The sequence below is a fragment of the Phasianus colchicus genome, chromosome 1 (genome assembly GCF_987193195.1).
Source record: "Phasianus colchicus chromosome 1, bPhaCol1.hap1.1, whole genome shotgun sequence".
NCBI classification, from domain to species: Eukaryota; Metazoa; Chordata; class Aves; order Galliformes; family Phasianidae; genus Phasianus; species Phasianus colchicus.
The window spans coordinates 45818087-45834267 of NC_143436.1; the positions used below are offsets into that span (position 1 = coordinate 45818087).

General features: G+C 38.9%; 1 protein-coding gene across 1 annotated transcript in view; it reads left to right on the forward strand.

The window, feature by feature from the left end:
* Positions 1 to 16181, forward strand: part of PLXNC1 (plexin C1) — a 69351-nt gene that overhangs the window by 33606 nt on the left and 19564 nt on the right. Inside the window, exons 12-21 of the mRNA XM_031600454.2 lie at positions 1018 to 1105; positions 2010 to 2216; positions 2329 to 2520; positions 5630 to 5729; positions 6167 to 6268; positions 6644 to 6747; positions 9767 to 9808; positions 10277 to 10401; positions 10970 to 11168; positions 12548 to 12694. Of these exons, the coding sequence (XP_031456314.2) occupies positions 1018 to 1105; positions 2010 to 2216; positions 2329 to 2520; positions 5630 to 5729; positions 6167 to 6268; positions 6644 to 6747; positions 9767 to 9808; positions 10277 to 10401; positions 10970 to 11168; positions 12548 to 12694 (1306 nt within the window). The remainder of the gene's footprint in view (positions 1 to 1017; positions 1106 to 2009; positions 2217 to 2328; positions 2521 to 5629; positions 5730 to 6166; positions 6269 to 6643; positions 6748 to 9766; positions 9809 to 10276; positions 10402 to 10969; positions 11169 to 12547; positions 12695 to 16181) is intronic.

The following is a 16181-nucleotide window of genomic DNA, read 5'->3' on the forward strand; positions in this document are numbered from 1 at the left end:
ATTCAAACTTCAGTTAACTTTCTTTCAAGCTCTGATGAATTTGTTGGTGCTCATATACACTTCACCTTCAAAACAATATAAAGAATCACTGACTTGGAAGCGAAAATACCCAATACAGTGGTAGGTGTAGCCTTTAGGACTGGGTTCTTTAAAGCCAAAAGAGCTCCTCCTTTCAAGCCTCTGCTGTGTTCTGCAGGAAGCTCTGAGCTCTGGTGTCAGACTTGCAGGGTGGTTTGAGACATTCTCAGGCACAGCTTTCCACCTGTCCGTCTGCCTGTGCAGCAGAGTAGCAGAAGGGATTTTACCCGCTTTCATGTTCTCAATCTGACATCTTGGCATCAAGCACTGCCAAGTGTGGGTTTGAGGTAATGCATTGGGCTGGCAGCTGAGCAGCTATAGGGCACGTGCCCTTGCCTCCAGGTGAGGTGCAGCACAGACAGCTGGAAATTAATAATACCTTAAACCACTCCAACTGTGTTCAGCAGAGATGATGAGCCAGCCCTTGTACACAAGTACCATTGTGTGTGGTGAGACAGATGGTCTGAACATTGACAAGTATGTTCCCTGCGAGGTGCCTGGCACCATTGGTTTGTCCTGAGGAAGGCAGGAATTAAGCACAGGCAGAGCTGCTTCAAGATAGAGAAATACCATGATGTTCTTTCCTCAAGACAGAATATTAACTTGCAGTCTAGTTCTTAGGCTGTGAGAAAAGAAAAAACACAAGAAGATTTTTTTTTGAAAAAAAGTATGTGTTCGTATGCTTTCAAGTCATTTGGTTTTGTGCAAAAGCATTTATCATAACATTATGAAGAAAGGATGGCATTACACTATATAGCTCAAATTATCTTGTCCTGCATGTTGACTCTATTTTATAGGCTGCTACCAAAGGAAAATGCATGAGTAATTCATTCACAGCTAAAGCTTTAATAGGGAGTTTATCTATAGGAAAAGAGATAATTTTAACCTTCCCCTGCCTTTTCTCTCTCTCTCTCGTTTTTTTGTTTTTTTTTTTAACAGTGGTGGTCGCAAAATAACTACAACTGGTAGAAATTTGAATGTGGTGGACAAAGTGATTATTTCAGATGACCAGAGATCAAACCTCACCGTAAGTCTTAATCTCCTTTACAATACCAAATGGAGGTCTTTTAAGGGATTAGGTTTTGTTCCTAAGGTTTTAGGAGGATCTCAGCATTTTTCAAATGCTTACACACACTTAACATCAGTCATTCTCCTAAAATAAACATGACCACTTGTAGGATTACGGTTGCATATATTCTGAGTACAGGATCATGGATAAACATAAGCTACTCTCCTGCATGATCCTCTATGACATTTTCTATGCTCCAGAGACTTGTTCCAAAATTGTCCTTTCTTGAGCATCCTCTCAAGCTCCAGGTGTGGTTCAATTGAAGGAGGGGATCTTGCATGTCTCTCTGGCACCCACATGGTGCCAATGCCTCAGCAAACAGGAGGAAATGAGATAACGTTGAGTTGAAATCCTTTTTCCAAGGCTGTGAGGAGGTGTGCATCCTGTTGCCCCCAAAATTTGTAGCACAAAGACCAGAAAACAGCAGCACTGCCCCGTGGAGTTGCCCACGGGATGGATGTCTGTAACAAACTCCACTTTGACAAGTGCAGGAGTGGAGAGAGGTAGTGCCCTAGGGCGCTGAAAAGCTTGTTCTGCCTGTCTCATAGGACCTGCATTGAGGGGAAGGTAGGAGAATTCATTGTCACTATTCCCATCTCACTGCAGGAAATAGCTGCCTTTGCAGTATTCAGCCTTAAAACAGCACACAGAGGCTGTGGTAAATATGCTTAAAGGTAGACACAGTCTCAACAAAGAAACTTTCTCAGCTGCTCTGCATGCAGCTGTGATCGAACAGAAGACGTTTAGCAGTTATCTGTGTGAAGTCAGGAAGGCTTTAAAATCATTTTGATTGCCTCTGTTTGTAACTGTACACACTGTTGAGTACTTAATGACTGTCGCAGCTTTGCTATTGCTTTTCTAGATCTCTGAGTATCCTCAAAATAAATCTGAGTATCATTACTTATCGCCAAGTCTGAGCCATGCAACGGAGGGTAAAGTTGTTGATATGATATTTAAAGTGGAAACTACCTTTGTACCATGTGTCAAATTGCACTATCACCCTGACCCAGTGTTCATTAACTATCAGCTGCACACTGAGCTGGATCCTGATCTGGAATTAAAAATATATGTAAGTTTGAAAGTAATAAATTGTAATTACTCATTTAAAACAGTCATTGAAATTTCTGTTACATCTTACCATATTTAGTGACTGCTTATTATCTTCAATTTTTTCCCTCTAGAAAGAAAATGACAACTTGAATATTTCTAAAACTGAGGTAGAAGTTTATCTGTCATATATGAATGGTTCACAGACTGTGAAGATACACTTCAGTGTCCAAAATATTACTGAAAAGCCAGACCGTAGCACCATACTGTGCAAATTTAAAAGGGAAGGAACAGAAAAGATTGACTTTTCCACAGTGAAAGTTTTTGTAAGTAGAATTTCCCTTTATGCAGTTTAACATTGGTTGTTTATACAAATGTTGTAGAATGTACCAGCTTGTTCTGGTAATGAATATTCCTTTAGAGGGAGGAATTGGGTGCATTTTCCGCTCTCCTGGTACTTGGTTGTCTGGTTATATTCCTCACATCTAAGCATGCCTCTCCAGCATAGGTGTCACTAGCAGTACTGAGTTCTTTCCAGCCTGGTTGCCATTGTTGTGTAAGAAGTGGTCTGTGCACCCCAAACTGAGCTTCCTCCTTCTAAGCTCCAGAAGAGTAGCAGCTTGTCATACCTCTGACTGCAGCACAGAAATTAATAATAAAGCATTACTGGGAGTGCCAGGATCTGTAAGTAATCTGCTGCTGCAGTGTGACCGAGAAGAAAGGATTCTGTCCTCCTGTTCGCTTTTCCCCTTTAAAACTAGTTAAGTATCTTGATCACTAAATGATCAAGTGCATAGTGATCACTACAAGAGAAAGCATTTCTGAATGAAAAAAAGAGGTAAAATTCAACATGCACCAAGAAGACCAAAATATGAATGCATGGCACAAAGCCAGGCCAAATATGAGAACATTAGCATGGATTTCAAGGCTTAAGTAACATCTTACCATGAGTATGATGAAGGCACTTTTTTTTTTTTTGAATGCATTTATCACCATGGTTAAGGAAGAAAGATGATACCAGACTCTTTTTGCACTGTATGCTGGTGTAAAACTTGTATAAAGCAGAAATAACTGTATTGACTTCAAGGCATATGGCATATAGTAAAGATTAACGAAGCTATTCTCAATTTCATATCACTGTTAACTGATCTCCCATCTGTGGATTCTGGCCATCTGAACCACTTACAGCACAGAAAAGTCTTTCTGAGATGGGTGTTGAATTTAAATATTAACATTGCCTTGCAATATCACATGGCCACCCTGCAAGCTTCATAGGAATAACTGTCACTGAAAGGTCACCACCTTGCTAGGGCAAATCAAATGCAGTAGTTAATCATGTAACATTTTACTTCTGGTGCTTAATTATTTTTTTTTCCAACAAGAAGAAAAATGTGAAAACAGGATATCATCATGTGTTTTTTTTCAATCATATAAATAAATAACTGTAAAAAAGTAGATCCTCTATGAAGAAAAGATAATCTGGGTGCTAAAGAAGAGATAGTCATTGCTTATTAATAGATGTCTCTCTTGCCTTGGTTTTCATTAAGAATAGGGATGTCAAGTATGGGCTCAAAAACAGGATGATCAGTTTGCAAAGAAGAAAATGCCATTCTAGTGACAGAAACAAGATTCAGACTGATAAGGGGGCTCAAGACAGGAAGAGTGGGCTCATTCCCATCACAGCAGAGAGAAAGAACTGGCACATGGTATTATAGACTTGGTAGGAAAGATTAAAGAAAAACAGAAACAGTAATGTATGTCTGGAGATCACCAAATATACAGCCAATATTTAAAAAGCAAATAAAACAGAACTCAGCAAAAGTAGGTTTGCTGATTTAATCCTGTCTTAGGCTTTATATTGTGTTGTGAATGAGAGGCTCTCTAGAAATAAATGGAAAATGGGATAATCTTCAACTTCTTTTTAATAAAAGCAGATTATACTGTATCTGTTTACTTGGTAAGATGAGTGATTTTCTCAACAACAAACAACAGTAGTTTGGATGTACCTGGAAGTAATTCAGTAAACTACTTAACCTGGTCATTATGAAGATGCTAGAAATTAAAACAATTGAATGCTATGTATGGGGAGCTGACTCCGGGCAGTGTCCATTTTTATATAGATATTATTTAATATCACTAGTGACTTGAGCACAAAAATAAGGTATGCACTAATAACATTTGCTGATGCTGTAAAGTGTGGAGGCATTACTGATCTAGAGGAAATTTCAAAATACCATGTAGGGAGAATGAAATGAACATAGAAATAGAAGTCAGGTGATTTCAGGTATACCATATTTCATCTGATTCATAAGCAAAATAAATAGGAGACTAGGAAGGTTGTGATGAAGATTAAAGATATTCTAAGTTGATCTGAAAATTAAATGAATGCTTTGCTTCAGTTTTCAATAAGCAGGGATGAGTAACAGAAATTTCTGCTTTAGGAGCACTCTGGTTAGACATAACAAGAGGAGAAAGGCAGATACATTCATCAAGTTTAGCAACCAATGCATTCCAGCCTTGGAAAAAGCAAATGGGATCTTAGGAAGGCTCAGACTAAAAGTACCTTGTGTAATAACTTGCAAACATGTGAACAATAAAGGAAAAAATACATTTGCTGGAGGAAATAGGCCTCCTTTTTCTTCTCTACTTTTCAGCCCCAAATGTATGAAGGCTGAAAAAAAACTATGGGTTTTCTTTGCCTGCTCATGTAGGCAACAGTGTGACCACCCAGTTGGCAGTCTGCAGCTGCTCACCTCCTGTGACAAGCCAGCAATTGAATCACCAGATCTCTGCCTTCCCTGCTGTAACCCAAAATAATTTCAACCCAACTCTCCCTTTCAATTATCTGAGGCTCATTTCTATCCCCAGCATTTGGTGGTATTCTTTTTCTGTATCAAAGTGTATTTTTACTTCTAGTCTGTTTATAATCTTAGCTACCCTTTATTTATGTGTTTTCACAGTCCTCTTGGAGGTCCTTCTTTGCAAAATTTCTTCTGCCGTAATCAGCAGTGGTCAGTGCCTGAGTTCAGTGTCTGACAGGCTTCAGAACTTTGGTGTATTCCTATGTCTGTCCTGCCTTTGGCAAGCCCACTGGCTGTGGACAGTGTTGTACATGTTTTGTATGCTGTATTTGTTCTGAAGCTGACCTTCAGGAGCACCCAGCAGTCCTACCTGAAAAGGTTGAAGTATCTGCAAAGGGGAAGAGGACAAAGGGCCAGGGCCTCTATTGCAAATGTTACTTCCCTCATTATCAGCTGGAGTTTTACCTTGCTTTTCTGCTCAACAGATAAACACTGTATGTGCAGAGAAATGTTTTTAACTATTGCCTTCCTTGCTTCAAATGTGCTTCAAATAATTTTTTAATGTATATGAAATGCCATTGTAAGTATTGCTGAAACACTTTCCTCTATTAACACAGCCATTGCTTTTCTTCAGGTCAAATTAGGAAATTTTGAGCTTGAAGTCAAACCAACGTCATCATACATATATTTATATGTCCTTATTTTGCTACCTATTGTAGTGGGTGTCATAATAGGTAAGTACTATCACATGTTTTCAGTTTTCAATTTGCTGTACATGAACACAAAGAAACGCTTAAAAAGAAATTGAAACAAACAAAACAGGAGCGAAACCTTCAACTTATTATAAACTGAAATTTATCAAAAATATACAAATATATGCACAAGACAAACTTTTTCTCTGTCAAAATAAGCTTTGGAGAATATAACAGTGAATAGGAGTGAATTTCCTTCTCCAAACTGCTTTTCCTTTTTAATCAGTGCTACTTTAGTTAGTAGTAGAAGTGGTTGTTATATGCTGCACCTCACTGCACAGGCTGTATGTAGCAGTGTGCTGTACATTCAAATAAGGTTGGATTCAGAATTCCAAGATGTCATTACAGGGAATGTTTTTTATTAAATATGGTCTGTTCTGAAATTTCTGTACTCAGACTCTGTTTTCCTTCCCTTTTAGTGGCATTCATAGTTACTAGATACAAGTCCAAAGAGTTAACTCGTAAACAGAGTCAGCAACTTGAACTGTTGGAGTATGAGATTCGGAAAGAAATACGCGAGGGTAGGTGTAAAGAGCTTTATAGTGCTTCAGTGTACAATATCATTGCTGGTCAAGAAGAAGCTCACATTATATAAACACTTCAATTTAATGCTGCTAAATTATTTTTGTGTTGCATCAGAGTTCCTCTTTAATGTTGGTCTGCTCCTCAGTAGCAGATAGCACTAAACAAATAGGATTGCATGTAATCATTTCTTTCAACAAGTGAAACTAAAAACAAATAGGTACTTTCCACCCCCTAATTGCTTCAGAAAAGCAAATCCTCTTGACTGAAAACTGTTTTTTAAGGAACATGTATTGGGTCCAAGTTTTAATTGTAAAGATGATTTTGTGTCAAGTAAACTAACTCTCTGGGTGGGGAGGGGGGTGTTTTTACAGGATTTGCTGAACTGCAGATGGATGAATTAGATGTGGTGGATAGTTTTGGAACTGTTCCTTTCCTTGACTACAAACACTTTGCTATTAGAACTTTCTTTCCAGAGGTAATTATTTACAAGTCTTTCAGTTGTCAGCCCTGTATAGTAATGAAAAAGCTAGAAAGATAAGGATCAAATAACAAAATACTGCACAGTCTCTGCACATTGTTTTCATAAGAAACTCTTCTTAGATCAACAGCTACCAAAGAGCACTTTAAGGCTGTGCATCTCTATATTTAACCAAGCCTAAATGCTGTAGTTAAAGCACTGCTGTTGAATTTTCAAGGGTTGTGTGTATACATCAGCTTCCTTTTGTCCAGCCTCATCTTGCAGGCCGTCCTAACAAAACTATAATTTACCCATTGCTTTTTGATCTCATGTATTTATTTCCTGTGCTATAGCTAATTAAAGCAACAGTCAGGCTAGCTAACATGCTAGCTATCATCATGACATTTCCTAATTAGACTTTTAGAATAAGGAGATGGCTCTCAGGTTGTGCTGACTGCCTACTTCAAGCTGCTGACAGAAACGATAAGACCTTGATTCAAAGGAATACGGATCAAATTCTTTAAAATTACATAAGTACTTAAGTGCTGTCCTACTTGGAAGTGGATATTTTCATTGGTCTTATGGCACTGCATAATAAAAGGACCGGAGAGGCCCTCTCTTGAATGTTTTCCTTTGTGTGTGTGTATATATATATATATATATATATAAGTACATATATTTGCATTTGTTGTTTATGTGGCACATTGCTGTGCTGCTAAGTGCATTTGTCACAGCTTTCAAAATTATACCATGATGTTAAATAGTGCTGACTGGCGTTTACTAATTGGCAAAAGCTCTGGTCTCAGCTGTTAATATTTTGTTGTGTAACTGATGCCAATGAGTGGAAATGTTTGCTTAGTACAGTGGTGTTTTAAGTTATAGCCGGTGTCTGTTTGTTTAGCTGCATGCTGCTTGGCATATGTCACTCATCACTGCTGGGGCCTTGTCCTGCAATCTTGACTGCATACTGCATGTAAGCCCACGAAAGGTTCATCATGATAAAATTAAACCCATGTGACAAATGCAGAGTTGGAGCTCCTGCTGGTACAGTGCCAAATAGGAGTTACTATTTAACGTAGTACATATGCATAATCTTTATATACTTCAGTCCAGTTCTCACACTGCAGGAAATTGCAGTATCTCTCCTTATCCTGCTATGATGCTGCCAGTCTAATTTGTATGGGGTGACTGGGAGGTTTGAATTCAGTGGGCCAACAAAACCTGCTTTCTGCCTTTTTTCATTTCATTTTGTTTTACTGGGGAGAAGTGTTCACTTTGTGTAAAGAAAATAAAAAGGGGAAAAAAGGCACAAAGTGTGTGTCACTCTGTTGCATTATGTAAGATCAGAAAAGAATAGACTCCTTTTTTTTTTGCACTGGGGCAAAGTGCACCTTGTATGTCATCTTGCAGCCCTGAAGTGTTTCCAATGAGGACTTTGTCTTACTTTGAAATACCTGTAAGTGGAGGAAGTGAACTTGCCTGCTAGCTCTCTGCAGACATGTAGTGTCAGGCAAGTTATTAAATGTCTTATGTATCAATCTTTCCTGCTAAGTGGTTATCATTTACATTGCATGAGTGTTCAAATATACCTTGTGCAGTGTGGATGTGGCAGGAGAGAAATGCTTTATTAAGCAAATATTACAGATAAGCAGAAAAGACATAGTAGATTGCAATCTTGTGTCAGAAAGGTCAAAGTAAGATAAACCACAACTTCCCTTGCTAACTTGATGTGTTCAAATGTTATCTACATTATGCTCATTCTGCCTTCCAGTGAGTTCAGTGGGTTTTGTCTCATATAATCTAAGCTGCTCAAACATGAACATCGAAGCTGTTCACTGAGCATCTTCTGTAGTTGATGTAAGGAGAGACAGCTCAATGTGATTCATCCTACTTGCCTGAGACATCTGTCTCAGAATGAGATTAGTTGCTGAAGGAGGGAGTCAGATACCTAAAATTAAGAGTGATGCACTCCATCTTCATTCTGAGCTTCTAGCTTCCTGCTGCTCCAGTTTTCTATATTTAGTCCAGCTTGGTAGCTTTTGGTTTGAGCTTAATGCTTGTAGGTGTTAAATTAAACAGATGTTACAGCTATTCTTAAAGTATTCATTATGTTCAGCTTGATTTTCACTTTTCTTGTGAAATTTGGTTTATTACCTCTGTTCTTTCCCCATTTTCCACGTTGTTTGGTTTAACACTAACATGCTTGTTCCCTGTTTGCAACTATTTTTAACGTTCTACGTGGTTCTGGTTGCATCACAGACAGTGGGGGAGTAGGGAGAGAAAATGTTACTGGTAGGTGATGTTAGGGGTGCTGAACAAGTTCTGAAAAAGATGAGAATAGCCACTAGAGGAAGAGGAGGATAGAAAAGAAGAAAACCTGAGGCAAGTGGAAAGGGGAGAATTAAGAAATGAGGGGCTGCCAGCATCACAGATAAAACATTTGCAATAGTAAATATTATTAGTGTAAATTTGGTGCTAAAGAATGCTGCACTTGCAGGCTGTGGGAGTCAGACAAGGAGCATATGCAAAGTGTCAGAGAATTGGGGGTGTCCCTGTGTTGTGATAGCCTTCACTAGGGCTGGGTGTGCAGTGGCACCTGTGTCTCTGACAGCGTGGACCTCCTGGAGAGTTCATTTGGGAACATTCAGAAACTGCTTTGAAATGAATGGAGGCAGATGAACTCAAGTGTCACTGTGCTACGAAAACCCTATCATTGCTTTCCAGCAGGATGCAGCCAGGAGTAACCCTTACTCGTTTGGAGCTGAGGGTAGCGAATGGTCTTTCCTGCAGAGCATTATTTCACTGCTGTGCTAGTGCAGCTCAGCAGCCTAGAGTAACACACAATGGCACTGAAATCAATACCGGGTCATCTTCTGGAGTTTACTTCTCAGTGAACCTGGAAGAAGTCATTGTGTAGAGGCCAGAATTTCCATTGTTTTATTTCAAGTTGTATGCCATCGGGAACATGCTCAGCATGTTTAATGTGAAACTTTTTGTATACATCAGAATGATATATATCACATGTCTTATATTTTAGTCAGGAGGTTTTGCGTCCATCTTCAGTGAAGACATGCCACAGGTAAGTTGATGTAGTGTGATATGTCTCAATAAATGTATTTTCACAAGCGATTGTATCCCTTATGGCTGTGTTGCCCTATAACACATCAAACTGCATTTTCTGTATGTTCTTTTTCCCTATGGGGGAGGTTACATGGATTTATGTGTAAAAGAAATTTGATATGTAAGATTCCATTACCCAGTGTATATTTAAATAAGATGAACAGATCTAGTCGTGGCAGATAACAGGCAAACTTAGCTGTTGGCATTACTTTGGGGATATGCCAGAAAATGTATGCTTTTTCTGTGTGCACTCTGTGTTGTACACAAGTTCATTCGAAGTAAAATCCTGAGACCCATGAAATGCAAAATTCCCACTGTTTGAAATGAGGCCAGGTTCTTATCCCGTATGTTGCTTGCCATCATTCTGAACATGAAGAATCCATGGTAGCCAAACTACAGTTTGCTTATTTTTCTTTAACTGTTACAGAGCAGAGACCAAACACGCAAGGATGAAAGCTTCAACATGTTGCATGCTTTAATTTGTAACAAGAACTTTCTTGTTACTCTCATTCACACTCTTGAAAAGCAGAAAAATTTCTCTGTGAAAGACAGGTATAGTATGATTTTGCTTATCATCTTCAAGACAGAGAATTAACAGGAAAAGTCAACATAGATTGTAGCATCCAAATGTGATTTCCACTTCTTACAAAACAAACTTGCATTTCTCCAGAGCGTTTTTCCATCTTCTCCATCTGCACACACTGTGGAGGGAAAAACATTGCCGTTAAACAAACCATTACGGAGAAATCAGAGTGTTTGTAGATGTAAACAAAGAGGGAAAGGAGCAGGAAAGCTTACATCAAAACTGTAAATACTTCCTGCAGTTACATCAACACTTTTACAGTTTAGAAATGTTCTGTCACCAAAGCAGTCGTAATTCTGCAGAATTAAATGTAGAGACAAATTATATGTTTACAAAATAATCTCAAGAGCAGATGGACTTGCATTTTTCATATTTTCATAGACATCGGTGGGCAGATCCAATGCCTAAAGATTAAAAACTTAAGATATAAACTGTGCTGAGGAGTGTTTCTTTTATTAAAGATATTATTAGGAAAAGAAATTTCAGATATTATAGCATTCTCTTTTGTTGTGTTTGTTTTTTTTTTTTTTTGAACAGGTGCTTGTTTGCATCCTTCTTGACTATTGCACTACAAACTAAGCTAGTTTATCTAACCCATATTTTGGAAGTGTTGACAAAGGACCTGATGGAACAGTCAAGTAATGTGCAGCCTAAACTCCTGCTTAGGCGAACTGAATCTGTGGTAGAAAAATTGCTGACAAACTGGATGTCTGTTTGCCTTTCTGGGTTTCTCCGGGTATGAATACATCTTTTCACTGCATCTCATACAAAAGCAATATTTTAACTGATTTCTTCCATAACGAATGTTATTGGGATCTGTACAAAGCATTATTTAACACATTGCTAAAGTGCCCTCTTCCAGTTTAGTTGACATATCAACAAGGGGATGTAGGAAAAGAGATGGACTGTAAGGAATTATGGTTTCATTTATTTGGATGAGATTTGTATAATTTTGCAGCCATAGCATATCTTTTTCTCATGTCAGCCATTATTTCATGTTAAAATGCAGTTTGTGCCTGTCTGTGCAAACTGCTGGGAAGCTGTTGCGTAGGTGAAGGTTTAAGGAAAACCATCTCCTGAAAAACTAAACTTCTTGCCAGGATTTTTAACCTCCAGACAGCATTGTAAATTTCAATAACTCTATAACTTAAAGTGGAAACAAGATAAGCATTTTTTCTTTTGCAACTTGTTTATTTTAGCCCTCTTGGTATCATTCTGTTCTTGGTTTCAGTGCTTGGTTATGTTTCCTGTCTCACTCAAAAGCATGATGGTATCACTTGTATCAGTCCTGCTTGTATCTCACTGATAAACATGATGGTATCACCTGTATCAGTCCCACCTGTACCGCTGATACAGCAGAAGAACTGTTTGGGGCTCAGCAATTAGAACAGTTTTCCTGAAATCCCAGGAAAGAGACAAAGAGTTGTCAGAGAGGTTTATTCTCAGTACATCAGTTGCTTTTATGGAGCTCTGCTAGTAAAATGCCTTAGCTGGGCTGCAGAAAGGGTGTTGCCAAAGGTCCATCCTTCTTTTCTCAAGTGTTTGCCTGCATACTGGGGTGCAGGTTGGAAGGGGAAGCTCAGTACCATTCACTCTCACTCATAAACCATGTATGTCCCACCACTTTTCTCCCAACAATTTTTTCAGAAACCACCATGGGAGAAGTAAGTTAAAAGGAAATCAGATAATACTTTGTTTTCTCACAGAACTGAAAAGGAAGAAGTAGCTGAAATATGCACGTGAACACAAGCACATCTCCCCCCAGCATGAGCAGTTTGGTGGAACTAGGAAGCATCTGCCAGATTGAGAAGGAGCAGCTTGTCTGTAGTGTACTTGTGCACAGCAAGGGGTTGTGAGCTATTTTGCCACACACTCCAGCTGTCTCTTACTAGTTGCATGAGTCCTTCACACTGAAAAGCAAAGACTTTGGAGGAGGAACAAATGGAGGTTAAACAAATAAGTAGACAGTGCTCAGAGTGTTCTTTTTTCCTAATTGCAAGATAACACGTTAGTTAAAAGGAAATGTTTGTTACACCTTTTTTTTTTTCTAGTTATTTATGCCTGTTTAGTGACTGCAAAAATAAATACATTCTTTGTGTTTGTTTCTTGTCCTAGGAGACAATTGGTGAACCTTTCTATTTGCTAGTGACAACCCTCAATCAGAAGATAAACAAAGGACCTGTTGATGCAATAACTTGCAAAGCCCTGTACACACTTAACGAAGACTGGCTGCTGTGGCAAGTGTCTGAATTCAAAACAGTGGTATGTTTGGCAGTTTACATTCTGAAAACAGACAACTACAATGTTTTCTTTTTTTTCTAGTAAGGTAAATGAAGGCTCTTAGATGCAAAGGTGATGGTTAAGTTCCCAGATAGAGAAGAAGAAAATTACTATTGCTCACAAAGTTTCAAAATCCAATGGAGTTTAACGAGAGGGTGTTTCACCAATATACACCAATATAAATTTTAAAAATAGCTGTCACCTTTTGCTTCACAGCATGCTTTAATTGACAAAGGTTAGGTTTAGTATAGTCTCATTGTATTAAAATTTCTTTTGATTTTAAAGTGTTCTACAAAATTGTAAATGTACTTTTAGAATTTTAACTAAATTGCACTTCTCCTGTGAATGAAAGAATGACATGCAGAGGTTCTATTTTTCTGTTGCATTTTCTTGTGGCAAATCATCAGGGAGCAATAATTTGCTATGGGCTTCCATGTTGTTAGCTCCAAATTAGCTAGGTTACAGTGTAATGCATTTGAATTAATTGCTTAGTTAATACTAAGCTATCTGGGAAACTTAGCTGAGTTTCTGAACTTTACCATAGATCTCTTTCCCAAAGCAACAGCAAAATGCTTCCTATTTCACAGTTACACACAGAATTCTTTGAAAACTGGACTTCCCTGACTGTCATTCTGAAACTGTGAGAATAGACAGCAAAGATTACTGCATGTTTGAGCATGTAAAAGCAATGACTTTTTGAGTAGAAGACCTGAAAAAGGTTTTCAGATTAAGTGGAACACATTTTTCTCCAGAATTTCTAATTTTGAGTTGGAGAACTCTAAAATCTGCATTTCCAGTCATTTAATGGCTTCCTTGCTTCTCAACTCTTGACTTACTGTTGTAGTTACCAGACAACTTAGGAGTAGAGTCACAGAATCATTTGAGTTCGAAGGGACCTTCAGTGGTCATCTAGTCCAACTCCCCTGTAATGAGCTGGGACACCTGCAGCTGATCAGGTTGCTCAGAGCCTGGTCCAGCCTGACCTTGAATATCTCCAGAGACTGGGAAGTGTGACCAAAAAGTAGGCTTCAGAACGGGGGAGCAAAAATCACCAGGGCAGCAGCTACCGTGGCAAGGACAATGCAAGTGCCAGTGGCTCTGGAGGAAAAATCAGGGCTTTCCACAGCCCATACTCTGAGGCAAGGCTTCAGTTTCCAGGTCTGCATGTCTTTCATGTTTGGATCTGGAGGTCCTAAGATGCCTTGTATTGGAGTAAACTCATGACCTTGGAAATATTTGCTGATCAGCAAGCCATTGGATTAGCTAGATCAAAAGTTGGGTCATACAGGAAGCTCACTGAAATAATAACTTTTCTGTGTCAGATTTCTAAATTTTCATTTTCTGCTGAAAACTCTGGCAAAATTACAGTCAAATCTTCTTAGAGCTCAGTGTGCTTGTTGCTAATAGATAACACAGGATCATCCAGTCTTGTGGAATTGATTGGCTTTTCTTATTTATAGCACAAATTTACATTGGGGGATAGCTGATTGTGAACCTACTGAACACTCCTTAAATTCATTTCCTATTATTATTTCTGTGCGTGCAGTTCCTGATAGGGTCTTGCGGGCAGTTTGCAGTGAAGAGAGGGGAAGTGGTCTGAAGGACTCAGTATCTTTGGGGAAGACTGTCTGAGGATGCATGAGGAAGTGAGAGCAAAAAGCCTTTCTCAAGTGTTTGCTGACTTGTACTTTGTATTCTTGCTTTTAATGGTACTGCTTTTATAAATTATACTGTCAGAAAATTAATAAAGCAGCTTCCTCTTCCAAGGTCCTATGGTGTATTGGATTCAAATGAGAAGTGACTGAATATTCTATTTAAAACTATCAGAAGAGGAGAGGGTATCCTGCACTTGAATTATGGAGATGGGGTGTTAAGTACTCTGGCTCTGGCTGGATGGAGAGAAAATTTTTTTGGTGTTTTGTCTCAGTTTTACACTGTAACCTAAACTGTGTTGTGAAATAGATATGGATGGAACTGAGAGGCTATCTGGGTGCAGAAGCAGGCCAGCTGTTCAGGCTTTCTCTTCAAGAACAAGATTTAACAGATGTTAAAGTAGGAGTCAGCTTTTCTTCTATTTCTAACATCGTAGGACATACAGAACCTGATTCTACAGAGAGGGAACCACAATTGTACAGACAGGGAGCAATGTTCCTCCTTTCTTTAGAAGCAAATTATTGTCTAAAGGACTGCAGTTTTGTTTTCTATATCAAATACATTCTGAGCTGAGTTTTCAAGTGCCTTTGCACATTTGGTCACTGTAGTTGCATTCTCAGTCTTGCAATCTTTTGTAAATATTTTAATTTTCCCCTTTTGAAAGCCCTGCAAAAGTGGCGTGCTAAAGCATGCTTGTTCAGAGCAAAGCATAAAAAAACAGCCCAAAAGAGGGTGTCAGGAAGTTACAGCAGCACATCTGCAGACAGCCAGTGTCTAGAGTGCTGTGGCATGTAGACTCTTGAAGATGCAGGGAGGCATGTAGTGTAGAGTAGAACTCTGAAATCAGTGGCAGGGCACTACAAACAAGTGTAAGCAATCTACGTGCATATCCTTAATTCAGGAGCAAGACTTCCATTCCCAACCAATAAAAGCAATATACAGCCAAACCAAAACTCAGAAGAAGCTCCATAGGTAGCAGATAGGCCCGTGGGCATGAGAAGGAAGAAATTCTGGGCGTGCAGAAAGAAGGGCAGGAGAGATTTTCCAAAAATCAGGCCATTTGTAATAGGAAAAAAAAAAAAAAAAAAAAGAACAAAGAATTGTGTTGGTTTTGAATTACATTAGAGCCATCCCTTGGCTAAGCTGTGTGCATTTTTTAAAAAGGTCACAGACCTTGGGACCAGCTAACCCCCTACAGTTACCGCTCTCTGCTGGAAAGGGCCAGATATTGAATGGGAATGAGCTTCTGAAGTCAATATTCAAGCAGAGGGATTGAAAGAAGGATGCTTTTAAAAGCAATGGTCCAGTGCAAGCTGAGAAGCCATGTGGGTTTCATGCTGTGCTTGTATTTGAGTACTGAGAAATAAAACTGCCTTGAAAGAGATGTGGATGTGTCACAAAGCCTTTCAGAAGCAGAGGAAGCAAGCCTCCTTTCTCACAGGCAAGGCAAGCAGCTGCAGCTCTCAGTAGATAATTTGCTCGGTGACTGGTGGAAAAAAAAACTGTGCCCAGCTGAGTGTTACCATTTGACTGAAGTGATTTGTTTTAAATAGAAAAGCTACACAATGCAGGCCTGACCTGGGAGAAATTCTTGGTGGGATCTCTCTGGTGGAAAATCAAGAGAGGAGCTGATCATGTGGTAGAATTGGTGCGTGGGCGCTTAAGAGCCACAAACTTATCTTGAATTTTCAGAAGAGATTTAGACTGTTGAATTCTCTTTGCTGAAATAAGTTTGTTTTCTTAGATGAGAAGAAATGATTTAATTCAGCTAACAGTCTTTTGTTGAAAGTGAAGCAAAGCTGTGTGGTGGAAGGAT